The 16484-nt window shown below is 56.6% G+C and overlaps 6 protein-coding genes across 6 annotated transcripts; 3 read left to right on the top strand and 3 right to left on the bottom strand.

Moving 5' to 3' along the window:
- Positions 1 to 1179: 1179 nt before the first annotated feature.
- MKK02DRAFT_28528 (uncharacterized protein) lies at positions 1180 to 3887 on the top strand (the record flags this gene model as incomplete). Its single annotated transcript, XM_053087577.1, has 6 exons — positions 1180 to 1577; positions 1626 to 2552; positions 2597 to 2734; positions 2780 to 3157; positions 3204 to 3366; positions 3414 to 3887. The coding sequence occupies 6 exons, from the start codon at positions 1180 to 1182 to the stop codon at positions 3885 to 3887; spliced, it is 2478 nt and encodes an 825-aa protein (XP_052943533.1).
- A 283-nt stretch (positions 3888 to 4170) lies between these two features.
- On the bottom strand, positions 4171 to 5422 carry MKK02DRAFT_28527 (uncharacterized protein; the record flags this gene model as incomplete). The annotated part of the gene is made up of 2 exons (XM_053087576.1): positions 4171 to 5310; positions 5357 to 5422. 2 exons carry the CDS (start codon positions 5420 to 5422, stop codon positions 4171 to 4173), a joined length of 1206 nt encoding a protein of 401 aa, XP_052943532.1.
- Positions 5423 to 5670: 248 nt separating this feature from the next.
- On the top strand, positions 5671 to 11505 carry MKK02DRAFT_38410 (RNA helicase; the record flags this gene model as incomplete). The annotated part of the gene is made up of 13 exons (XM_053090090.1): positions 5671 to 5786; positions 5831 to 6082; positions 6126 to 6312; positions 6368 to 6574; positions 6624 to 6740; positions 6789 to 6896; positions 6940 to 7032; positions 7082 to 7405; positions 7450 to 8055; positions 8102 to 8459; positions 8507 to 8731; positions 8780 to 8928; positions 8977 to 11505. 13 exons carry the CDS (start codon positions 5671 to 5673, stop codon positions 11503 to 11505), a joined length of 5271 nt encoding a protein of 1756 aa, XP_052943531.1.
- A 104-nt stretch (positions 11506 to 11609) lies between these two features.
- On the bottom strand, positions 11610 to 12805 carry MKK02DRAFT_38409 (uncharacterized protein; the record flags this gene model as incomplete). Its single annotated transcript, XM_053090089.1, has 5 exons — positions 11610 to 12065; positions 12113 to 12238; positions 12301 to 12379; positions 12588 to 12680; positions 12735 to 12805. 5 exons carry the CDS (start codon positions 12803 to 12805, stop codon positions 11610 to 11612), a joined length of 825 nt encoding a protein of 274 aa, XP_052943530.1.
- Positions 12806 to 13444: 639 nt separating this feature from the next.
- On the top strand, positions 13445 to 15261 carry MKK02DRAFT_38408 (putative MFS transporter; the record flags this gene model as incomplete). The annotated part of the gene is made up of 7 exons (XM_053090088.1): positions 13445 to 13557; positions 13625 to 13674; positions 13729 to 13874; positions 13926 to 14444; positions 14487 to 14683; positions 14735 to 14947; positions 14994 to 15261. The coding sequence occupies 7 exons, from the start codon at positions 13445 to 13447 to the stop codon at positions 15259 to 15261; spliced, it is 1506 nt and encodes a 501-aa protein (XP_052943529.1).
- Positions 15262 to 15429: 168 nt separating this feature from the next.
- MKK02DRAFT_38407 (uncharacterized protein) lies at positions 15430 to 16043 on the bottom strand (the record flags this gene model as incomplete). The annotated part of the gene is made up of 2 exons (XM_053090087.1): positions 15430 to 15612; positions 15687 to 16043. 2 exons carry the CDS (start codon positions 16041 to 16043, stop codon positions 15430 to 15432), a joined length of 540 nt encoding a protein of 179 aa, XP_052943528.1.
- Between the last annotated feature and the right edge of the window lie 441 nt (positions 16044 to 16484).

Genomic DNA, 16484 nt, shown 5'->3' with positions numbered 1-16484 from the left:
ATGGAGTATGCGTAAATCTGCGGCGGCAACTCTATTCGAGGGTGGGCTGCTGATCATGCCATAAGCATTGCATCCTCCCTCGCCATAATTCAGCGACAAAACGCCGGTGGTGCAGTATGAATAAGGAGGCGCTTTCGAGTGACACATGGCCGATATGGACTTCCCGTCGTCATCTCGCGGACGATGAGGCCCGAGAGGCCCGAGAGCTGCTCAATTACCTCCCCGCCGGCGATGCATCCAACCCATTCTCGGAACCGAATTGTATACGGGATGCACGCACTCCATACTAGAAGGGACGTGCTCCTCTCTTCTTGCCAGGGTCAATGCGTATGCAACTGAGCCGGGAAGCAGACGTAAGGGAAGGCGACTACCCGCTGTTCCCACTTTGCCACCCTCGTACCTTGTTTATGCCGGCATGTTCAGGTCTCGGCTCAATCACGCAGCCGTAAGAGATCTCGTACCGAACTTCCCGCCCGATCCTCCCTTTCCCTCTCACCCGCAGCCAGTATAGGGGGGCCACCCGGCACTTGCTGCGATCACTGGCAGAGTCAGTGGGAGAGGCAGAGGAGAGTATCACACCGAAGCTTTTTGTACTGCTGAATCAGAGTTGTAAATCCACAAGCTCGGTGGGGACGCCTGATCGTTGTAGCTCTCTCTCAAGCTGTACCTATATATCTTTCCGCATACCTCGCTTCACACACCTGTTGTCACCTGTACAGCATCATAACGACACGCTATCTCGACGCGTCCGGTGACGCCGAACCCGAGCCGGAATACGGAACGGAGAAGGGAGGACCAGCAGGAGGCTCAGCGGAACACTTGAGAGAAGGAGGGATCATCCAGGACGGACGGGGCCACTGGCGTGTGGCTCTGTTTCAGGATTTCGAGGGGGTCCTTTGGACACCGCCGCTCCGAAGCGAAGTCCGCATCGATACAGTCAATAAAGAGCGATTCTTATCCACTCATCCCCTCATCAGTCATACTTCAACCTCAACATAAGGGCCAGATGCTTGGTCGACAGCGGAACCGATAAGCCCTGGCTCCATTGAGCCGCACCACCAGGCAGTCAGGCGGGAGACTACCCGCATCTGATTCGAAGAAGCGACACATCCGTGTTTCAGCGGTACGGTCCCCCTCGCTTCGCAGGAATGCTACCCCTGTACTGATCCTTCAGTCAAGATGGATCCCACGCCACCTTCCAAGCGCCGGCGGTCGAGCTCGCCTTCGGCCGCCGCCGCTCCCCGGCCATCTGGCTCCCCCTCTCGACCACTCCTCCCCCCTCCCACACCGTCGGCGCATGCTCAACCTGGACTATATCCTACGTTTGCACCGCCGCCACAAGGTGCCGCTGCTGGCCCATCATGGGCAGGCTGGCCGGCCGAGCGGGATGCGGAAGCGGGGAGGGCGCGAGCAGAACAGAGGCGGTCAATGGATGCGAGGAGTCCAGTGAGCGACGTGGAGAGCACGAGGATGGAGTTCATTGACGAGGGGAGTGAAGGCGGGATGCTGTTCGCCAGGCACGATGGAAGCAGGGCACCGAGGAGTATGATGGCGTGTACAAGGTGTCGTCGGCAAAAGTGAGCTTGTCTGTGTTACTGTGTAGCGACTTCCGAGCTGATCCTCAGGATGAAATGTGACGGACCAGGCAATCTACCATGTCGCGGCTGTCGGCAGTCCGGCCAGCCTTGCATCTTCGAAGCTCGGTCCCGCCCAAAATCCATATCCGCCTTACCCTCCCGCGCTCCGCCATTTCATCCCACATCCAGCTCTCTCGCTCGGCCCGGCTCGCCTACCCCAGTGCCGCAGCCAGGTCCTTCCATGTCGTCCGGCTTCTACCCTTCACATTCTCAACCCGCACCGCCCGTCACTTCTCGCAATCATCCCCCACCTAGCGACTCGTACATCATGCGCTCAGCTCGCGAGCCTCTTCCACCCGCCCCTCCCTCCTCCCTCTCCGCCATGGCGTCCTCAACCTACGTCGCACGAGGTCATGCCTCATCCGCCTCGACCAGCGCAATCCCCACCGGTCCCGTTCCCCCGCAATACTATAACCATCCTTCCCACATGCCACCGGTCATGGCTCGTCCAATATCACCGACCGAATCCAGGTGGCGGAACGTCGAAGGCAGCTTGCGGTCACTGCAGGGCTTGCCTTCGACCGTGGGCGCGATACAGTCCAGCTTGAATTATATTCAACGCTCGACCGAGTCGGTCCTATCTGTAGTCTCGGCTCGTCCGGCCACAGGTCAATCATCAGGACGGCAGGAGGTCCGCGCACGCGAAGCAGCCCCAGACATATCAGATATGGCATGGAACAGCTATCGCTCGAGTGCGTGGCCTCTGACACCCTGGCTCGTCGGTCTGCGCGAAGCGGGAGGTCTGCCGGGCCTCGTTGTTGCCTTCCTGGGCAAGCGGACGTTGATGGATCGCACGGATCAGAGTAGGCAGGATTGCGGAGACGCAACAGCGGCGGTGTATGCGGAGATCGCTAGGTTGATGGTGGCGCGGCTGGACTGGACCAAGGAGGAGATCAGGGCATTGGGTGTCTTTGGGTAGGTCCATCGAAGAAGTCAGTGAAGGTGGAGCTGACCATCAGGACTTGGCTCAATGACACCTCGCTGTCGTGCTTTGCACTGGGTCAAGCCAGGATGCAAGGCCTCGATCGCATCATGATGCCTCGCCGGTCTCATGATGACTGGAGAGAGTGGATCTACCTCTCCTTGATGGACAAGCTGTCAGTACCTTCTTGCTTTATTCTGGCCCACCTGCTGACCCCCAGATCACACGTCCCAGACTTCATTATGCCCCTCTCCATCGACATCCTCTCACATGCCTGGCGTGAGCGGCTCAACACCACAACATCCATAGACCCCGCAGTCCGGGATCGAGATCTCAAGCTGCTCGCTTGGCTCGAGTACTCGGAGTACCTCGTCGAGATCCTCAAGGCGCAACAGACGACGCGTTTGGTTGCCGCGAATGAGGCCGCGGTGTCGCCGAGGATGGAGGGAAGACCGTCCAGTACACGGCCGGAATCAAGTGCCCAGCGAGCGACGGGGGAGGGAACTAGTAGTCAGAGCAGCAAGGCGATGGAGTTGTGGAAAAGATGGGGAGGGCAGTGGGAGAATTGGGCGATGGCTTGGAATGTCAGGGCAGATCCGTGAGTGCCTGTTCTGCATTGAGGAGAGCTGTCAGCTGACAGACAGTATTCTGTCCCTTCATTACAACTATGCTCTGCTGTTTACACTCTCGCCTGTCTTCTTGTGTAGTCCGAGTGTGTGGACAGAACTGGCCTCGAGCCATGAGGGATCGCAACATCTGGACAGAACGAGAGATGCCGCTTTCGCAGTCATCAAGGCTATCTGCTCGGTACGTCTACTCTCCCTGTTTGCTCCATTGCAAAGCTCATCCCACAGCCGGAAGTGTCACGTACCCTGCCCTTTTCATTCGCCCTCTTCCGCCCCCTACTCGGCCTCGCCGTCCATACCCTTGTCTCCCTACACATCGCCCTGCCCAACTCACCCATTATCTCCCCCGCATACCTCGTCTCCGTCCTCCGCTCGACACACGAGACTCTCTATGCCGCGCACCCCCTCGATGCCTTCTCGGCCCCAGCGGCCACTATCGTCCGCTCGCCTGTGGCTACGACGACTGGCTTGGCAAGGCCGTCATCTGTCCGTCCGAGCTCGAGGGCCAGTCGGATCAGTACGGCTGACCGAGGGTCCACTGGAGGCACGACCGCGGGCGCGCCAATGGGAGGGGGAAGTATACCGGAAGAACCTGGAGAAGGGGGTTTGTTGAGAGAGATGGTGGAGGGCGGGATCGGAAGAGGGAGGGATGTCTGGGGGCAAGAACCAGGAAGGGAGGTGTGGAGGCGGCTGGTGGGATGAGGAAGTCAAAGAGAGCATCCGGCCGATTGGCATCAACGAGTGGCATCGTCTACTTGGGGATCATGCGTAACGACAAATTTACGATGTCCGGGACGGGGAAGAAGGATCTATACAAGCGATCATTACATGCATTTCCTTATATTTAGTGTTCCTGTCTGTTTGGGTATTTGGGTATAGAGGGGGGTGGGCATCTGGTATGCATCATCTGTAGGCCTGCTTTATGGAAGCTCTATTTAGGGAACGGTACTGATGAGGCGATCTTCTTTTGCTGTAGTATACTAGCTTACTCTACATCCTCTGCACACAGTGCCGGATCGACCCAGTAAGAGGGCCCCTTCGATTCATCTCCCAAGCGCCCCTCTGCCACGCACTTATTCATGGCAGCCCTTCTTCTCATCTCCCTCTCCTCCTTTGCCGCAAGTATGACCCCCGCTTCCTGTTCGTCAAGCCATTCGTCGAAGCGCCTGAACGTGATGTATGGGGGGTTGTGACCCGCTGGCATTCCCGCCATGAAGAGCTCCGGAGTCAGGAGCTTCCCGCCCGGACCAGGAGCGTTTTCGATACCGACAATCTCGATATCCGCTGAGGTGAGCAAGGCCCACCGATTGATACCGCGGATCATGCCATCGACGACCCGCGCAGGATCCGATTCGATACGGAGGAAGGCTTGGGACGATTGGTCGCGCCTTTCCAACGGCAGGAAAACGAATGAGGTGGTTCCGCCTACGCTTCCGAGGCCGCCGAGTGTTGCAGGACTGAGGGCGGCCGGTAGCTCGTAGAAGTTGTGTCCCACCACCGTGATATGGTGGAGACCGCGGGAGTCATCGACCCCGGAGGAGAGGGTATCCAGTCCGGGGGATAGTAAATGGTGCGCCAGGCTGGCCGCCAGAGACATACTAGGGCCGAGGGGCTTCAGGGCCGGATCCGAAGTCGGAGTTATCACCGCCGCATAGACCGAGGGGATAAGTCGTTCGATCAGCGCAGGGCCCCGTGAGTCCGACTCTGGACCCCGCTCGACGAAAGAGAGATGTAGGATGCGGCTGTCCCCCGAAGTGGAGCCGAACTCTATGAACCTGGTAGGGAGCTTGTGGCCGATCAAGCTGCCCTTGAGGTCACCGAGCCTGAGTGACCGGATGTGACGAAGCGCCAGCGACATTGAGTAGTGTCCGGGGGTTGTGTCTGCGGTGGTTGAGCTCGCCGTGCTTCCCGAGCTATCGGGCGTGACGGTCTGAAAGTGCTCGAATCGCCTGTTGGCGGATTTCAGATGACGATACAACAGCGGGATCGCTTGCTGAAAGCATGATTGAGAGCACCGGAGGATGGTATCGAGTGTGTTGTCCGACGAGTAGGTGAGTATACTCTGAAAGATGTGGGGGAAAGCTTCGACGTCGAGTGACGGGGTGGAGGAAGGAAGGGGGATCGCCTAGAGCTATCAGCTTGATTCGGCTCGCGACAAGCTTATAATTCACCGCTTGAGCAAATTGTGACTTAAGCTCTGCACTTGTCTGCGGGGTGGCGGGATCCAGGCCTGACATACTGGCTGATAGCGATGTCGATGTGCGAAGTGGGGGGGTGGGCGGTGTGGAGGGCGAGTTGGGCGTTCTTCCGGACGCGTCGTTGGGTGACATGAGCCACGTGGCATTCCTCGGATCCGCCGGAAAGGAGTCAGAGCTGAGATTTCAATGACCTTCAGCTTCAAGCTGCCTACATACATCTCTCTCTCTCTTCTCCCTTCCTCTTATACCCAGCTTCAGGCACTTCCAGCAGCCGAAGGATAGGTACGATGCCGCTTCAAGGCTATCTCAAGGATCTCTTCGACGGGGCTGGGCCGAGTAGCGGGCCAAAGTACGCTGAGCTCGAGTCTGCGTGGCTCAAGGTCGTCGATCAGGAAGGGGGCGAGTAAGTCTGCCTCTTGGACCGATGGGGTTGAGCTGAACGGATAGCTATGAGCCGTCGTCAGATTATCTACGGTCTCTGGGTATCCCAGATGAGGACATGGCACAGGTGGCCGTGCCACATCTGCTCGACAACCTCGGCATCGACAGCATCGAGGACGGCCAGTCGCGAGACGCTTCTGCGCTTACCCCCTCGATAGCTCAATCGCCCCACCTTGGACAAGGATCATCTTCCTCACCTGTCATCAGGCAGGCGTCGCATATGAAGGGAGGATACTCGCTGCATGACCGGATAAAGATGTAAGTTGACCCAGAGACAAGTTGAACGCGGCTGACGAGAAAGGCACCTCCCCATATCGTCCACATTTAGCGCGCTCATTGGACTTCTCGCTGGAAAGCGAGTCAATGAGGATATCCAGAGCGAGCTGGTCGAGATTCTTGGGTTTGAAGGGAACGGCCTGAGCCTGGTGGAGGAGCTGTTGCGCCCGGGGGCAAGAGATAGAGTTGTGGAAGACAGTGGACTGCTCGGGGTGAGCTACAACCTCAGATGCCTTTGCGGTCGAGTTATCACAGCTGATACTTTAGAACAAGAAGGGCGGCGCAAATGGCCAATCCCAGTCATCAGGCAACACCTACCTCCCCTCCTCCCGGCTGAATGTTAACGCTACGAAGGGCAAGCAAAAGAAGCAAGCCATCGACCTTTCAGAGATGATTGGCTCTAGCGAAGATATTGCTAGGAGGATACATGCGCAGCTGGATAGACCAAAAGCCTTGTTCTCTGATGATGGACCGGTACGTCCCGCTATGCCAGCGACCACGTACTCGGTAATTGACGTGTCAGCGCGTCTTCGAGCAGGAGATCTTGCCTCACGTATATACCACATCGTCCGCTACCTCTGGCATGTCGATGGGAGGGAAGCTTGCCATGCCTGCTGGGACAACGAGGGAAATCTTTGAGGTGGGTTCTTCAAGGCTTGATTGGGGACTACCGCTGATGGTGATCTAGACGCACGAATCGGTGGTCATCCCACCTGTCATGGCTGTTCCGCCACGAGTCACAGAGCGCCCAGTCCGGATACATGATCTGCCTCCAATGGCCAAGGGATGTTTCCCCGTAAGTGTCCCTTCCACTCTCTCGAGCCAGAGCTGACTGGCAGAACTACGTCACCCTCAACCGCATGCAGAGTATCGTGCAGCCAACAGCCATGAACACGAATGAGAATCTCTTGATCTGTGCCCCCACTGGTGCTGTAAGGGATTTTGCTTGAAAGTAGGCGAACGTCAAGCTGATGGGATTAGGGTAAAACGGATGTAGCACTCATGGCAATCCTCCGCGTTCTCAGTCAGAACATTCGAGAAGGCCCAACCTCCCACGGATCCGGTTTCAACATCGACAGGGACGCGTTCAAGGTCATCTACGTTGCTCCGATGAAGGCGCTCGCGGCGGAAATCACCCGGAAGTTTGGGAAGCGGCTGGCATGGCTTGGGATCAAGGTCCGGGAATTGACGGGAGACATGCAGTTGACGAGGCAAGAGATCGCGGAGACACAAATTATCGTGACGACGCCGGAGAAGTGGGATGTGGTGACGCGGAAGCCAACGGGTGAAGGCGAACTTGCATCGGTAGGTCGGACCTATCTCAAGCGCGGATACAGCTGATCTGGCAGAAAGTACGACTTCTCATCATCGACGAGGTACATCTTCTCAACGAAGAGCGAGGAGCCGTCATCGAGACCATCGTCGCCCGCACCCTGCGTCAAGTCGAGTCCAGTCAATCCCTTATCCGTATCGTCGGTCTTTCCGCTACCCTTCCCAACTATATCGACGTCTCCGACTTCCTCCGCGTCAACCGATATCAGGGTCTCTTCTTCTTTGACGCCTCGTTCCGTCCTGTCCCGCTCGAACAACACTTCCTCGGTATCCAAGGTAAGGCGCGATCTCAGCGTCAAGCCCAAAACATGGACCGCGTCGTCTTTGACAAGGTGTCTGAGCTCGTCCAGGAGGGACACCAGGTCATGGTGTTCGTCCATGCCCGCAAGGAGACTGTCAAGTCGGCGACGAAGTTGAAGGAGATGGCGCTGGATGAAGGGGTAGCGACGTTCTTTGAGAACATTGAACATCCGAAATACCACCAATATAGGCGGGACATCGCGACGAGTCGGAATAAGGAGATGAAGGATCTGTTTGAGGCGGGGTTTGGTATACATCATGCGGGGATGTTGAGGTCGGATAGGAACATGATGGAGAAGATGTTTGAGGATCAGGCTATCAAGGTGCGCTCTGGCTGTCGGCTCTGACAGAGCTTAGCTGATAATTTAGGTGCTATGCTGTACCTCGACCCTGGCGTGGGGTGTCAACTTGCCCGCTCATGCTGTCATTATCAAAGGCACGCAAGTGTACGATTCGTCCAAGGGTGCTTTCATGGATCTCTCCATCCTCGACGTACTGCAAATCTTCGGTCGTGCCGGTCGGCCGGGATACGAAACCAGCGGTGTCGGTTACATTTGTACCGCTCACGATAAGCTTGATCATTATCTTTACAGCATCATGTCGCAGCATGCTATCGAAAGCAAGTTTATACCGGGTATGGTGGATAGTCTGAATGCGGAGATCGCGCTGGGGACGATTGCGAATGTGCAAGAAGGGATCCAGTGGTTGGGCTATACGTATCTCTTCGGTAAGTCGTGCCAAGTTTGAGCCTTGGGAATGGAGCTGATCGTGCAGTGCGTATGCGCAAAGAACCGATGATCTACGGAATGTCGCACGAGGAACCCAGAGACGACCCGCAGCTCGGCAACCAGCGGAACAAGCTCATCATCCAAGCTGCTCGGCAACTCTCAACGGCCAAGATGATCCGGTACGACGAGGTACACAACGCCTTTGTCATCTCGGATCTCGGTCGGATCGCTGCAAAGTATTACCTCAAGTACCAGACTATCGAGATTTTCAGTAGGTCCAGCTTCGCAACAAGGAGACGGCGCAAGCTGACACCCTCAGATGAGCTGTTCCACCCCAAGATGAAGAACGCAGACATGTTCGCCATGCTCTCACAGTCGACCGAGTTCGACCAGATCCAGGTCCGCGACAACGAGATCGAGGAGCTCACAGCGATCTTGAAGAGTGACCATTGTCCGATGGAAGTCAAGGTAAGCTGCCGTGACCAGCATCGTGACATCACAATAGCTGACCTGTAGGGGGGCGTCACCAACAAACACGGAAAGGTCAACATCCTGCTCCAAGCGCACATCTCCCGCGTCTTTCTGGAAGACTTCGCCCTGGTCTCGGACATGGCCTACGTCGCGCAGAACGCTGCCCGTATCATCCGCGCTCTTCTCGAGATTGCGCTCAGCCGGAACTGGGCCAATAACGCCATCCTCCTCATCGACCTGTCCAAAGCTATCGAGAAGCGGATGTGGCCGTACGAGCACCCTCTCGCCCAGATCACCACTATCCAGCGGGATACTCTCTTCAACCTGAAGAAGTGGCAGGACGATACCGAAATTTCCGAGCTCAGGCTTCTTACTCCCACTGAGCTCGGAGACCGGATCCACATGAATGAGCGGCATGGCGGGGCTATACGGGACGCGGCGCTCATGTTCCCGACGGTTTCGGTCGAACATGCGCTCAAGCCACTCAGCCATGAGCTCCTGCAGCTCTCGGTCACGGTCACACCGGAGTTCAAGTGGAACGCCAAGCTCTCGTCCACGGCGGAGCCATTCTACGTCTGGGTGCAGGAGGAGGGAGGCGTCAATATCCTCCAGTGGCGGAGCATCCTCATTCGGCCGGAAACATCTTCAATCAGCATCGACTTCCTCATCCCTTCCGGCGATAACCCACCCGAATCGGTCACCATCGTGTCCGCTTCGGACAGATGGCTTGGCTCGGATACCAACACCGTCGTCCCCCTTACGGACTTGGTCGTTCCCCAACCTCCTCCTGAAGCGACCGAGCTCCTCGATATCCCCTTCCTCCATATCTCGGCGCTAGACGATCCCCTCCTCGTCAAGTCCTACTCTCGGATCATCACCGCTATGAATAGCTTCCAGTCCCAGGTGTTCTGGCCGGCATACCATACCCAGGCGAACCTCCTCCTCTCCGCTCCCGTCGGAAGCGGGAAGAGCTTCATCGGCGAGATGGCTATCTGGCATGCTTTCAGGCACGAGCCAGAAGGGAGCGTCATGGTGGTGATGCCCACCTTGGGCGCGATGCTGGAGATGGCGGCCAAGCTTCGGCACATCTGTCCCGTCCCAAAGCGGCTGGAGGTGGTTATCCTCAGTCGCCATTCGGACTTTACGCTCGCCCTCAGCCGAAAGGGTCAGATCGCTGTCACGTACCCCGGTGCTATCATGAACGAGGAGGATGAGACTATTCTCCGCTTCCTTCCTAACTTCGGATTATATGTCTTTGAGGATCTTCACCTCCTCGACGACCTATACGAGCTGGCTATCGCTCGGATCCTCGTCGTCGCTCGTCCTATCCGATCCCGGATCGTCGGTCTCACGGCGAGCCTGAACGACCCGACCGACCTCGGGGAATGGCTAGGCGTAGACGAGGTCAACCGCTTCAGCTTCTACCCTTCGGACCGGAGCAGCCCCGTCGCCGTTTCAGTCAAATCCTTCACGATCCCCCACTCGGCATCGCTGATCAAGGCTATGATCAAGCCGGCATATGACGTCCTCAAGGCGTCTCCGGGAGGGGCCATTGTCTTTGTCCCCTCTCGCGCGGCTTGCCGGACTGTGGCGGCTGATCTAGTCACACAGTCCGGAACCGAAATGGACCTGAACGGCTTCCTCGGCGCGCCCAGACTGGACGTCGAGCCGTTGCTGGAGCGTCTTCGGGATCAGGCGCTGTACGAGCCCATTCTTCGCGGGATTGGCTACGTCCTCCCCACAATGTCAGCGGCGGATACGTCAATTGTCCTCGAGCTCTTCGCCTCGGGTATCATCCGCGCACTCATCGTACCTCGCGAAGCCGCCTGGTCATTGCCGCTCCGGAGCGATGTCGTCCTTCTTCTCGGAGCGCAATACGTCAAGTCGGACGCTACCAAGCAAGACCGGCAGATCACCAGCTACTCGCGCGTCGAGCTTGTCCGAATGCAAGGGTTCGCCATCTCCTCGGCCAATCCTCAGAGCGGCGGAGGGCGGATGTTCGTCATGTGCCAGGCGGAACAGGTCGTCTCTATACAATCTACGTTATCAGACGGTCTCCCACTCGAATCCTCATTCCCAGAAATCCTATCCAAATCGTCCTCGTCCGGTCGATGGGCGGGATCAGGCCTCAACCGGATGTTGAGGGAACGTGACGCCCCTCCTCGACCGCAGCTCCACCGGCCCCGTATACCCGATATGCGCAAGAGGGACCTTATGGACCTTATCGGCTGGACATTCTTTGCCAAGCGGGCTCGGTCGAACCCAACTTATTACGGTCTGTATCCTGATAATGAGGCCGAGGGGATTTCGAGAATACTGGACAAGTGGTTTGAGGGGAGGGAGTGGGCACAGGTCAATTGGCCCGTCGCGAATGGCGAGAAGAAGGCTGCGGGGAAGAAGGGAGTAGATGGCGTCAAGGAGGAGAAGATTGAAGGGGAACATAGCACTATCATTGGGGCGGAGAAGGTGGGAGGTGATGGAGCAGCGGGAGTGGAAGGGGAGGTTGCCGCTGACGAGGTGCTACCGGAAGCCGGTGTGGGGGAGAGAGATGGAGAGACGGTAGAGAAGCCATAATCCATAGCATCATCACAGCATCTAAACATGTGCATTCATCGTGAGAACATCTGCTAAACAACTTGTATATTTCCTACTATAGCTACAACCGCAAGCCCGACCGATCAATCCAGGCCTTCCTGGACGGGTACCTGGCCCGCTCGCTGACTCCCTCTCGGCTCGCTTGGCCCGGCCCTACTTGGCTCACCCGGCATCCCCTCAGCCGGCACAGCGACCGGCGTCGCTCCCCATTCCTCCCCTTCATCCCTCCGCATCCGCCTTGTCCGCTCCGGTCTCCCTCTCGCCCTCTCTCTATCCCGCTCCTCTTCCTCCTCCCCGCGGTTCGTACTCCCAAACCAGCCCTTGCTCCACTTATCCTTGTGTTGCTTCTTTGGCGGAGGCAAGAAATCACCCCCGTCAGGCATGAGCAGTATGTGGTACTTCGCCGTGGCGGATTTGCCGGTAAGTAGCCAGTCTTCGAGGAGAGCGAGATTGCGGAGGTTACTTTTGAAGAGGTTGTCGAGGAAGTCTCCGAGGATGGGGATGATGCCTACGAAGACGTCGATGAGGACATTGAGGATCTGGTCGTCAGCGATGCACTGGGTATTGCGGGAGCAAGTAGGCTGACCATGAGGCCGAGGATGTTTCGAGGTACACCAAAGACGAAGGACAGCCAGACTTGATACAGCTGCAATACTCCGGCCACGATGTCGCCATAGATGGGAACGAGGGAGATCACATCGTCCAGACCAGCCTATTTTGTCAGCTTTGCCCTCGATACGCCTTGTCGACAGGGTGTGATGGGGAGAAACTCACCTTGAAAGGGAGGCCAAGATCAGCCAGGACAGGAGCAGCGTCAAGCCAATATGCGACCGTTCGGACGTGATTGTACAGTCTAGATTCGTCGGCTGCGATCCTCTGTTGGAGAGACTTAGAAGAAAGCAGGAGAGAGATAGCGGATCAGGGGTTGTAAGAGCTGTCGCTCGTATCCTCACACGCTCAAAATTGAGAGAATCGGAGTTGGATTGTTCATTAACATCATATAAAGTGAAGGAGGGGGGACCGGAGACGATCAGGATTGTAAGATAGGGAGCACGACATACCTCTGAGCTTCGGCATCCGTCCTTGGACGCTTCACGGCCCAACCTGGCGGTCGATAAGTCGCAGCAAAGGCCCCAAATCTGAGAGGTTTCGCCCTGGATCCATGTCAGCTGGTCTTCACCGACATACAAGTTACTCGGCTGACTCACTGCCTGTCTCTTGTAGCGTTGGGCTTGTAGGCAGTACCTATTGCCCATAGGGAGCTGAGTATACCCGGCATGATGAGCAATGTGAGTATGGGGAGAAGGCGAAATTATGGTTCATGACGATTTTGCGCTGATCCACATTCCTTAAGATGACGTGGTTACATTCACCTCGCACTGCGCCATATCGGTCTCCTTCCTCGTTGGTGACTCTGCGTTGCCTGTCTCTGTCTCCAGAAGCCCAAGAATCGGCAAGCAGCTCTCTCCTCATATGGTTACGCTCACGAGTCCACTGATCTGGCGGCACTGAAACCGTAGCGTCGACTGTGCCTGATCTTCAAGCTCGGGCGATCGGCATGGCCTGATATGGCGTGATCCTGCAACATCTCTTGGCGGCCCATACCTCTTCGTGTCCACTCAGCCAGCTCGCACGTCGCCAAGCAGATCTCCACGTCCTGCTGATACATCTTCACCGGGGTCCAAGACTCTGCGCTGACGAGGAAAGGCGGTTATCGCCTCGACTATTCGATCTTGCGTCAATGAGCGCCATATATTGGACATATAGCATCTTTTGAGGTATCTGACGCTCGCACTTGCTCATCTACCTTCTCGGTTGCATTCTCGGATCTCACAACTTATAAAAGAAAGAGGCTGAGCAGTGCCGAACACCCACAGCCCTTCCCCCACGCCGTTCAAAGTATCAAGAGCAACTCATCATGTCCGTTTCCGAAAAAGACTTGGACCGCTTCTCGGCCCCAGCGACGGAGGAGGAGGCCGTGATGCTCAAGTCGGACTGGACGCCAGCAGAGGAACTGAAGGCGAAGCGAAAGTGAGTGATCCCGAACTTACCATATCATCCGGCGTCCCCTCAGAATATCAGCATGCTGATCTGCCAGGATGGATATGATTATCATGCCGATTCTCACTCTCGGCTTCTTCTGTCTCCGTGAGTGGTTATACTTTCATCCGCTAAATCACGGATCCCAGCTGACACAAACAGAGCTCGACAGAGGCAATATCGCCAACGCCATCACGGACAGGATGATGCCGGATATCGGGATCAACCAGGATCAATTCAACGTCGGGCAACAGATGCTCTCCCTGGGTATCGTGCTGTTCGAGGTGCCTGCCAATATGTGCCTCTACGTGAGTACAATTGACACATAAATCCCGCAGGTGACCACGCTGACAAGGTAGCGCTTCGGACCTGGTAGATGGCTCACCCTCCAACTCTTCCTCTTCGGCATCGTTTCCACCTTCCAGGCCTTCCAGACCGACTACGGATCCTTCATCGCCACTCGTCTCCTCCTCGGAATCACCGAGTCCGGCTTCATCCCCGGCGGTCTCTGGACTTTGTCGACCTGGTACACTCGAGAAGAGACAGCGAAGCGGGTCATGTTTTTCTACTTCGGCAATCAATTCGGCCAGGCGTCGTCCAAGCTCATCGCCTACGGTGTACTACACATGCGCGGCGTCGGCGGCAAACCAGGATGGTTCTGGCTCTTTGCACTCATGGGAGCCTTCACCATCCTCAGCGGTTTTGTCTTCGGCTTCTTCCTCCCAGACTCGTTCAAGAACCCTACCAGCACCTTCCTACCTCGGCGCAGACTCTTCACGGAGCGGGAGCTTCACATCCTGCAGACGAGGGTATTGATTGATGATCCGATGAAGGGGAAGAAGAAGTCGCACATCGGCTTGGGCGCGTTCAAAAAGGCTGTGAGTTATATCCTCGATAGCCATATTCGAGCTGACGACCAGTTTGGCTACTGGAGACTCTGGGTCCACCTCCTCATCAGCTTTGCCAACAATGGTCCTCAGCGAGCTTTCGACACCTATTCCCCAACCATCGTCGGCTCATTCGGATTCGGTGATCTTCAGTCCAACGCTCTGGCGTCGGTCGGGTTCTTCCTCCAGATCCCGGTATCCTACGTCTTCAGCTACGTGTCAGACCATTTGTAGGTCATGTTTCTTTACTGGGCTGGGGCTAGGGCTGATTCAGCTCGTAGCAACCTCCGCGGCCCCACCGTCATGGTCGGTCTCACTTGCCATCTAATCGGCTACGTTTTCAACCTCGGCTTCACAGCTCTCTCCGATCGTAATGTCCGGTACTTTGGTGTCGTCTGGACTCAGGTCTTCGGCACCTTCTCCCATCCACTCAATATCGCCTGGATGTCCCTGACTGCTCGAGACTCGGAAGAGCGTGCTCTCGCCATGGCTATGTAAGTGATACCGCCGAGTTTATGATTCCTCAGGCTGACCGGCTAGGGTCATCATGGGAGCCAACACAGCCGGCATATACGGTGCTCAGATTTTCCGCGCCGACGACAGACCGCTCTACCGGCGCGGATTTAGCATAAACATCGCCATCCTAGCAGTTGCAATTGGACTCGCAGCTGTTCGCTTCGTCGATGATCTCAGGCGACGCCGGAAGCAGAAAGGACTGAATGAGCTGAGTGAGGAGGCGAGCAATGAGGCTGGAGATGTAGTCGGGGCTGAGGCGTTGTCGAGATTCAGGGAGGATCCGAAGGCGTGATGGATGAGGCCGGTTCTGGTTGTTCTGAGGATGTCCCGACAGAGACACTGACGCATATGTGTTGCACACTTGAGCGTGTACGCCTTCGACTGACTGGTACAAGTACATGCCTTTCCACATCATATCCTCACTGACACAAGGACACGCTCACTCTACCTAAGCATTCTGCTAATACGATCGCTCGCAGGAGAAGCTGATGTCTGCATCCTCCACGCGATGACCGCCACGTCCCGCCTGTCCGGCGGCCTCCGCAGCCCGTATCGCCTCAGCGGTCGGTACCGTGAATTCGACCGAGCGGGTCATCGCTCCATGATGACCAGGAGGAGCGCGATGAGCAAACTTTTTGAAGCACTACTGGGGTCAGTCATATCTCTCAAAATCCATTCTACGGCTCGGGGGCGATTGCGGAGAGAAAGTTGACTCACCACACCTTTGAATGGCTCCGCTTTCTGCTTGACACCATCCGCTTCAAACGCCTCCTCATACCGGAAACTCTGTTCCTGAATCCATGACCCGGCAATGCTGTCGAACTGCTCGCCCAGACCTCCGACGATGATCTTGCGTGAAACATGGCCTAGAACGTCTCCGCCCCAATCGTGCTTCTCCTCGGTGCCGGACGCGGTGCCAATGGAAGCCCTGCCATCCTTGATCACAAACTGCGGCCCGATGTTGATACCGATGTTGTATACCGTGTCTGCGCGAGCGACGAGGCCTGAGGGAGCAGCGAGCGCCAGGTGGCTGGCGTAGGCGGTGAAGAGAGCTAGCAGGGTGAGGAATCGCATCTTGGGCTGAAAAGACTGACGTAGGTTGGTTTTATACGACGATAATCGATCTTTGAATCAAAGTGCGATATCAACATCGGCGTGGCGATGGAGGGAAGAGGGTCGAGGAGACCTGGAGACGTAGCACACTTATGAATAACGCACCTCGACAGACTGGCTGCTTGTACGTGCAATAGCCCGGGCTGAAGTGAAAGGACCGGCAAGGGGTCAAGGAGGGGTCAACCAGCTCATATGCCAAAGGTACCTCTGGTGATACAGGAGTCGATATCATTACAAGAGTAGCATACTGTCTGTGACATGCAGTACTTTGGGGGCGCACGGGGCTGCAACTGCTCAAGGGATGCTCCATTGCGCTACGAGTCACAGATATTGGGGGGTCCTGGCAGATGGTCCACGTGGGTCAGGTGGTTCACTTGACGTCCCTCGTGAGAGGCATGTGGT

The sequence above is a fragment of the Dioszegia hungarica genome, assembly GCF_025882075.1.
Source record: "Dioszegia hungarica strain PDD-24b-2 chromosome Unknown MKK02contig_16, whole genome shotgun sequence".
In the NCBI taxonomy this organism is placed as follows: Eukaryota; Fungi; Basidiomycota; class Tremellomycetes; order Tremellales; family Bulleribasidiaceae; genus Dioszegia; species Dioszegia hungarica.
The sequence above is the reverse complement of the archived record's forward strand: the minus strand, read 5'-3'. Positions and strand labels throughout refer to the sequence as shown.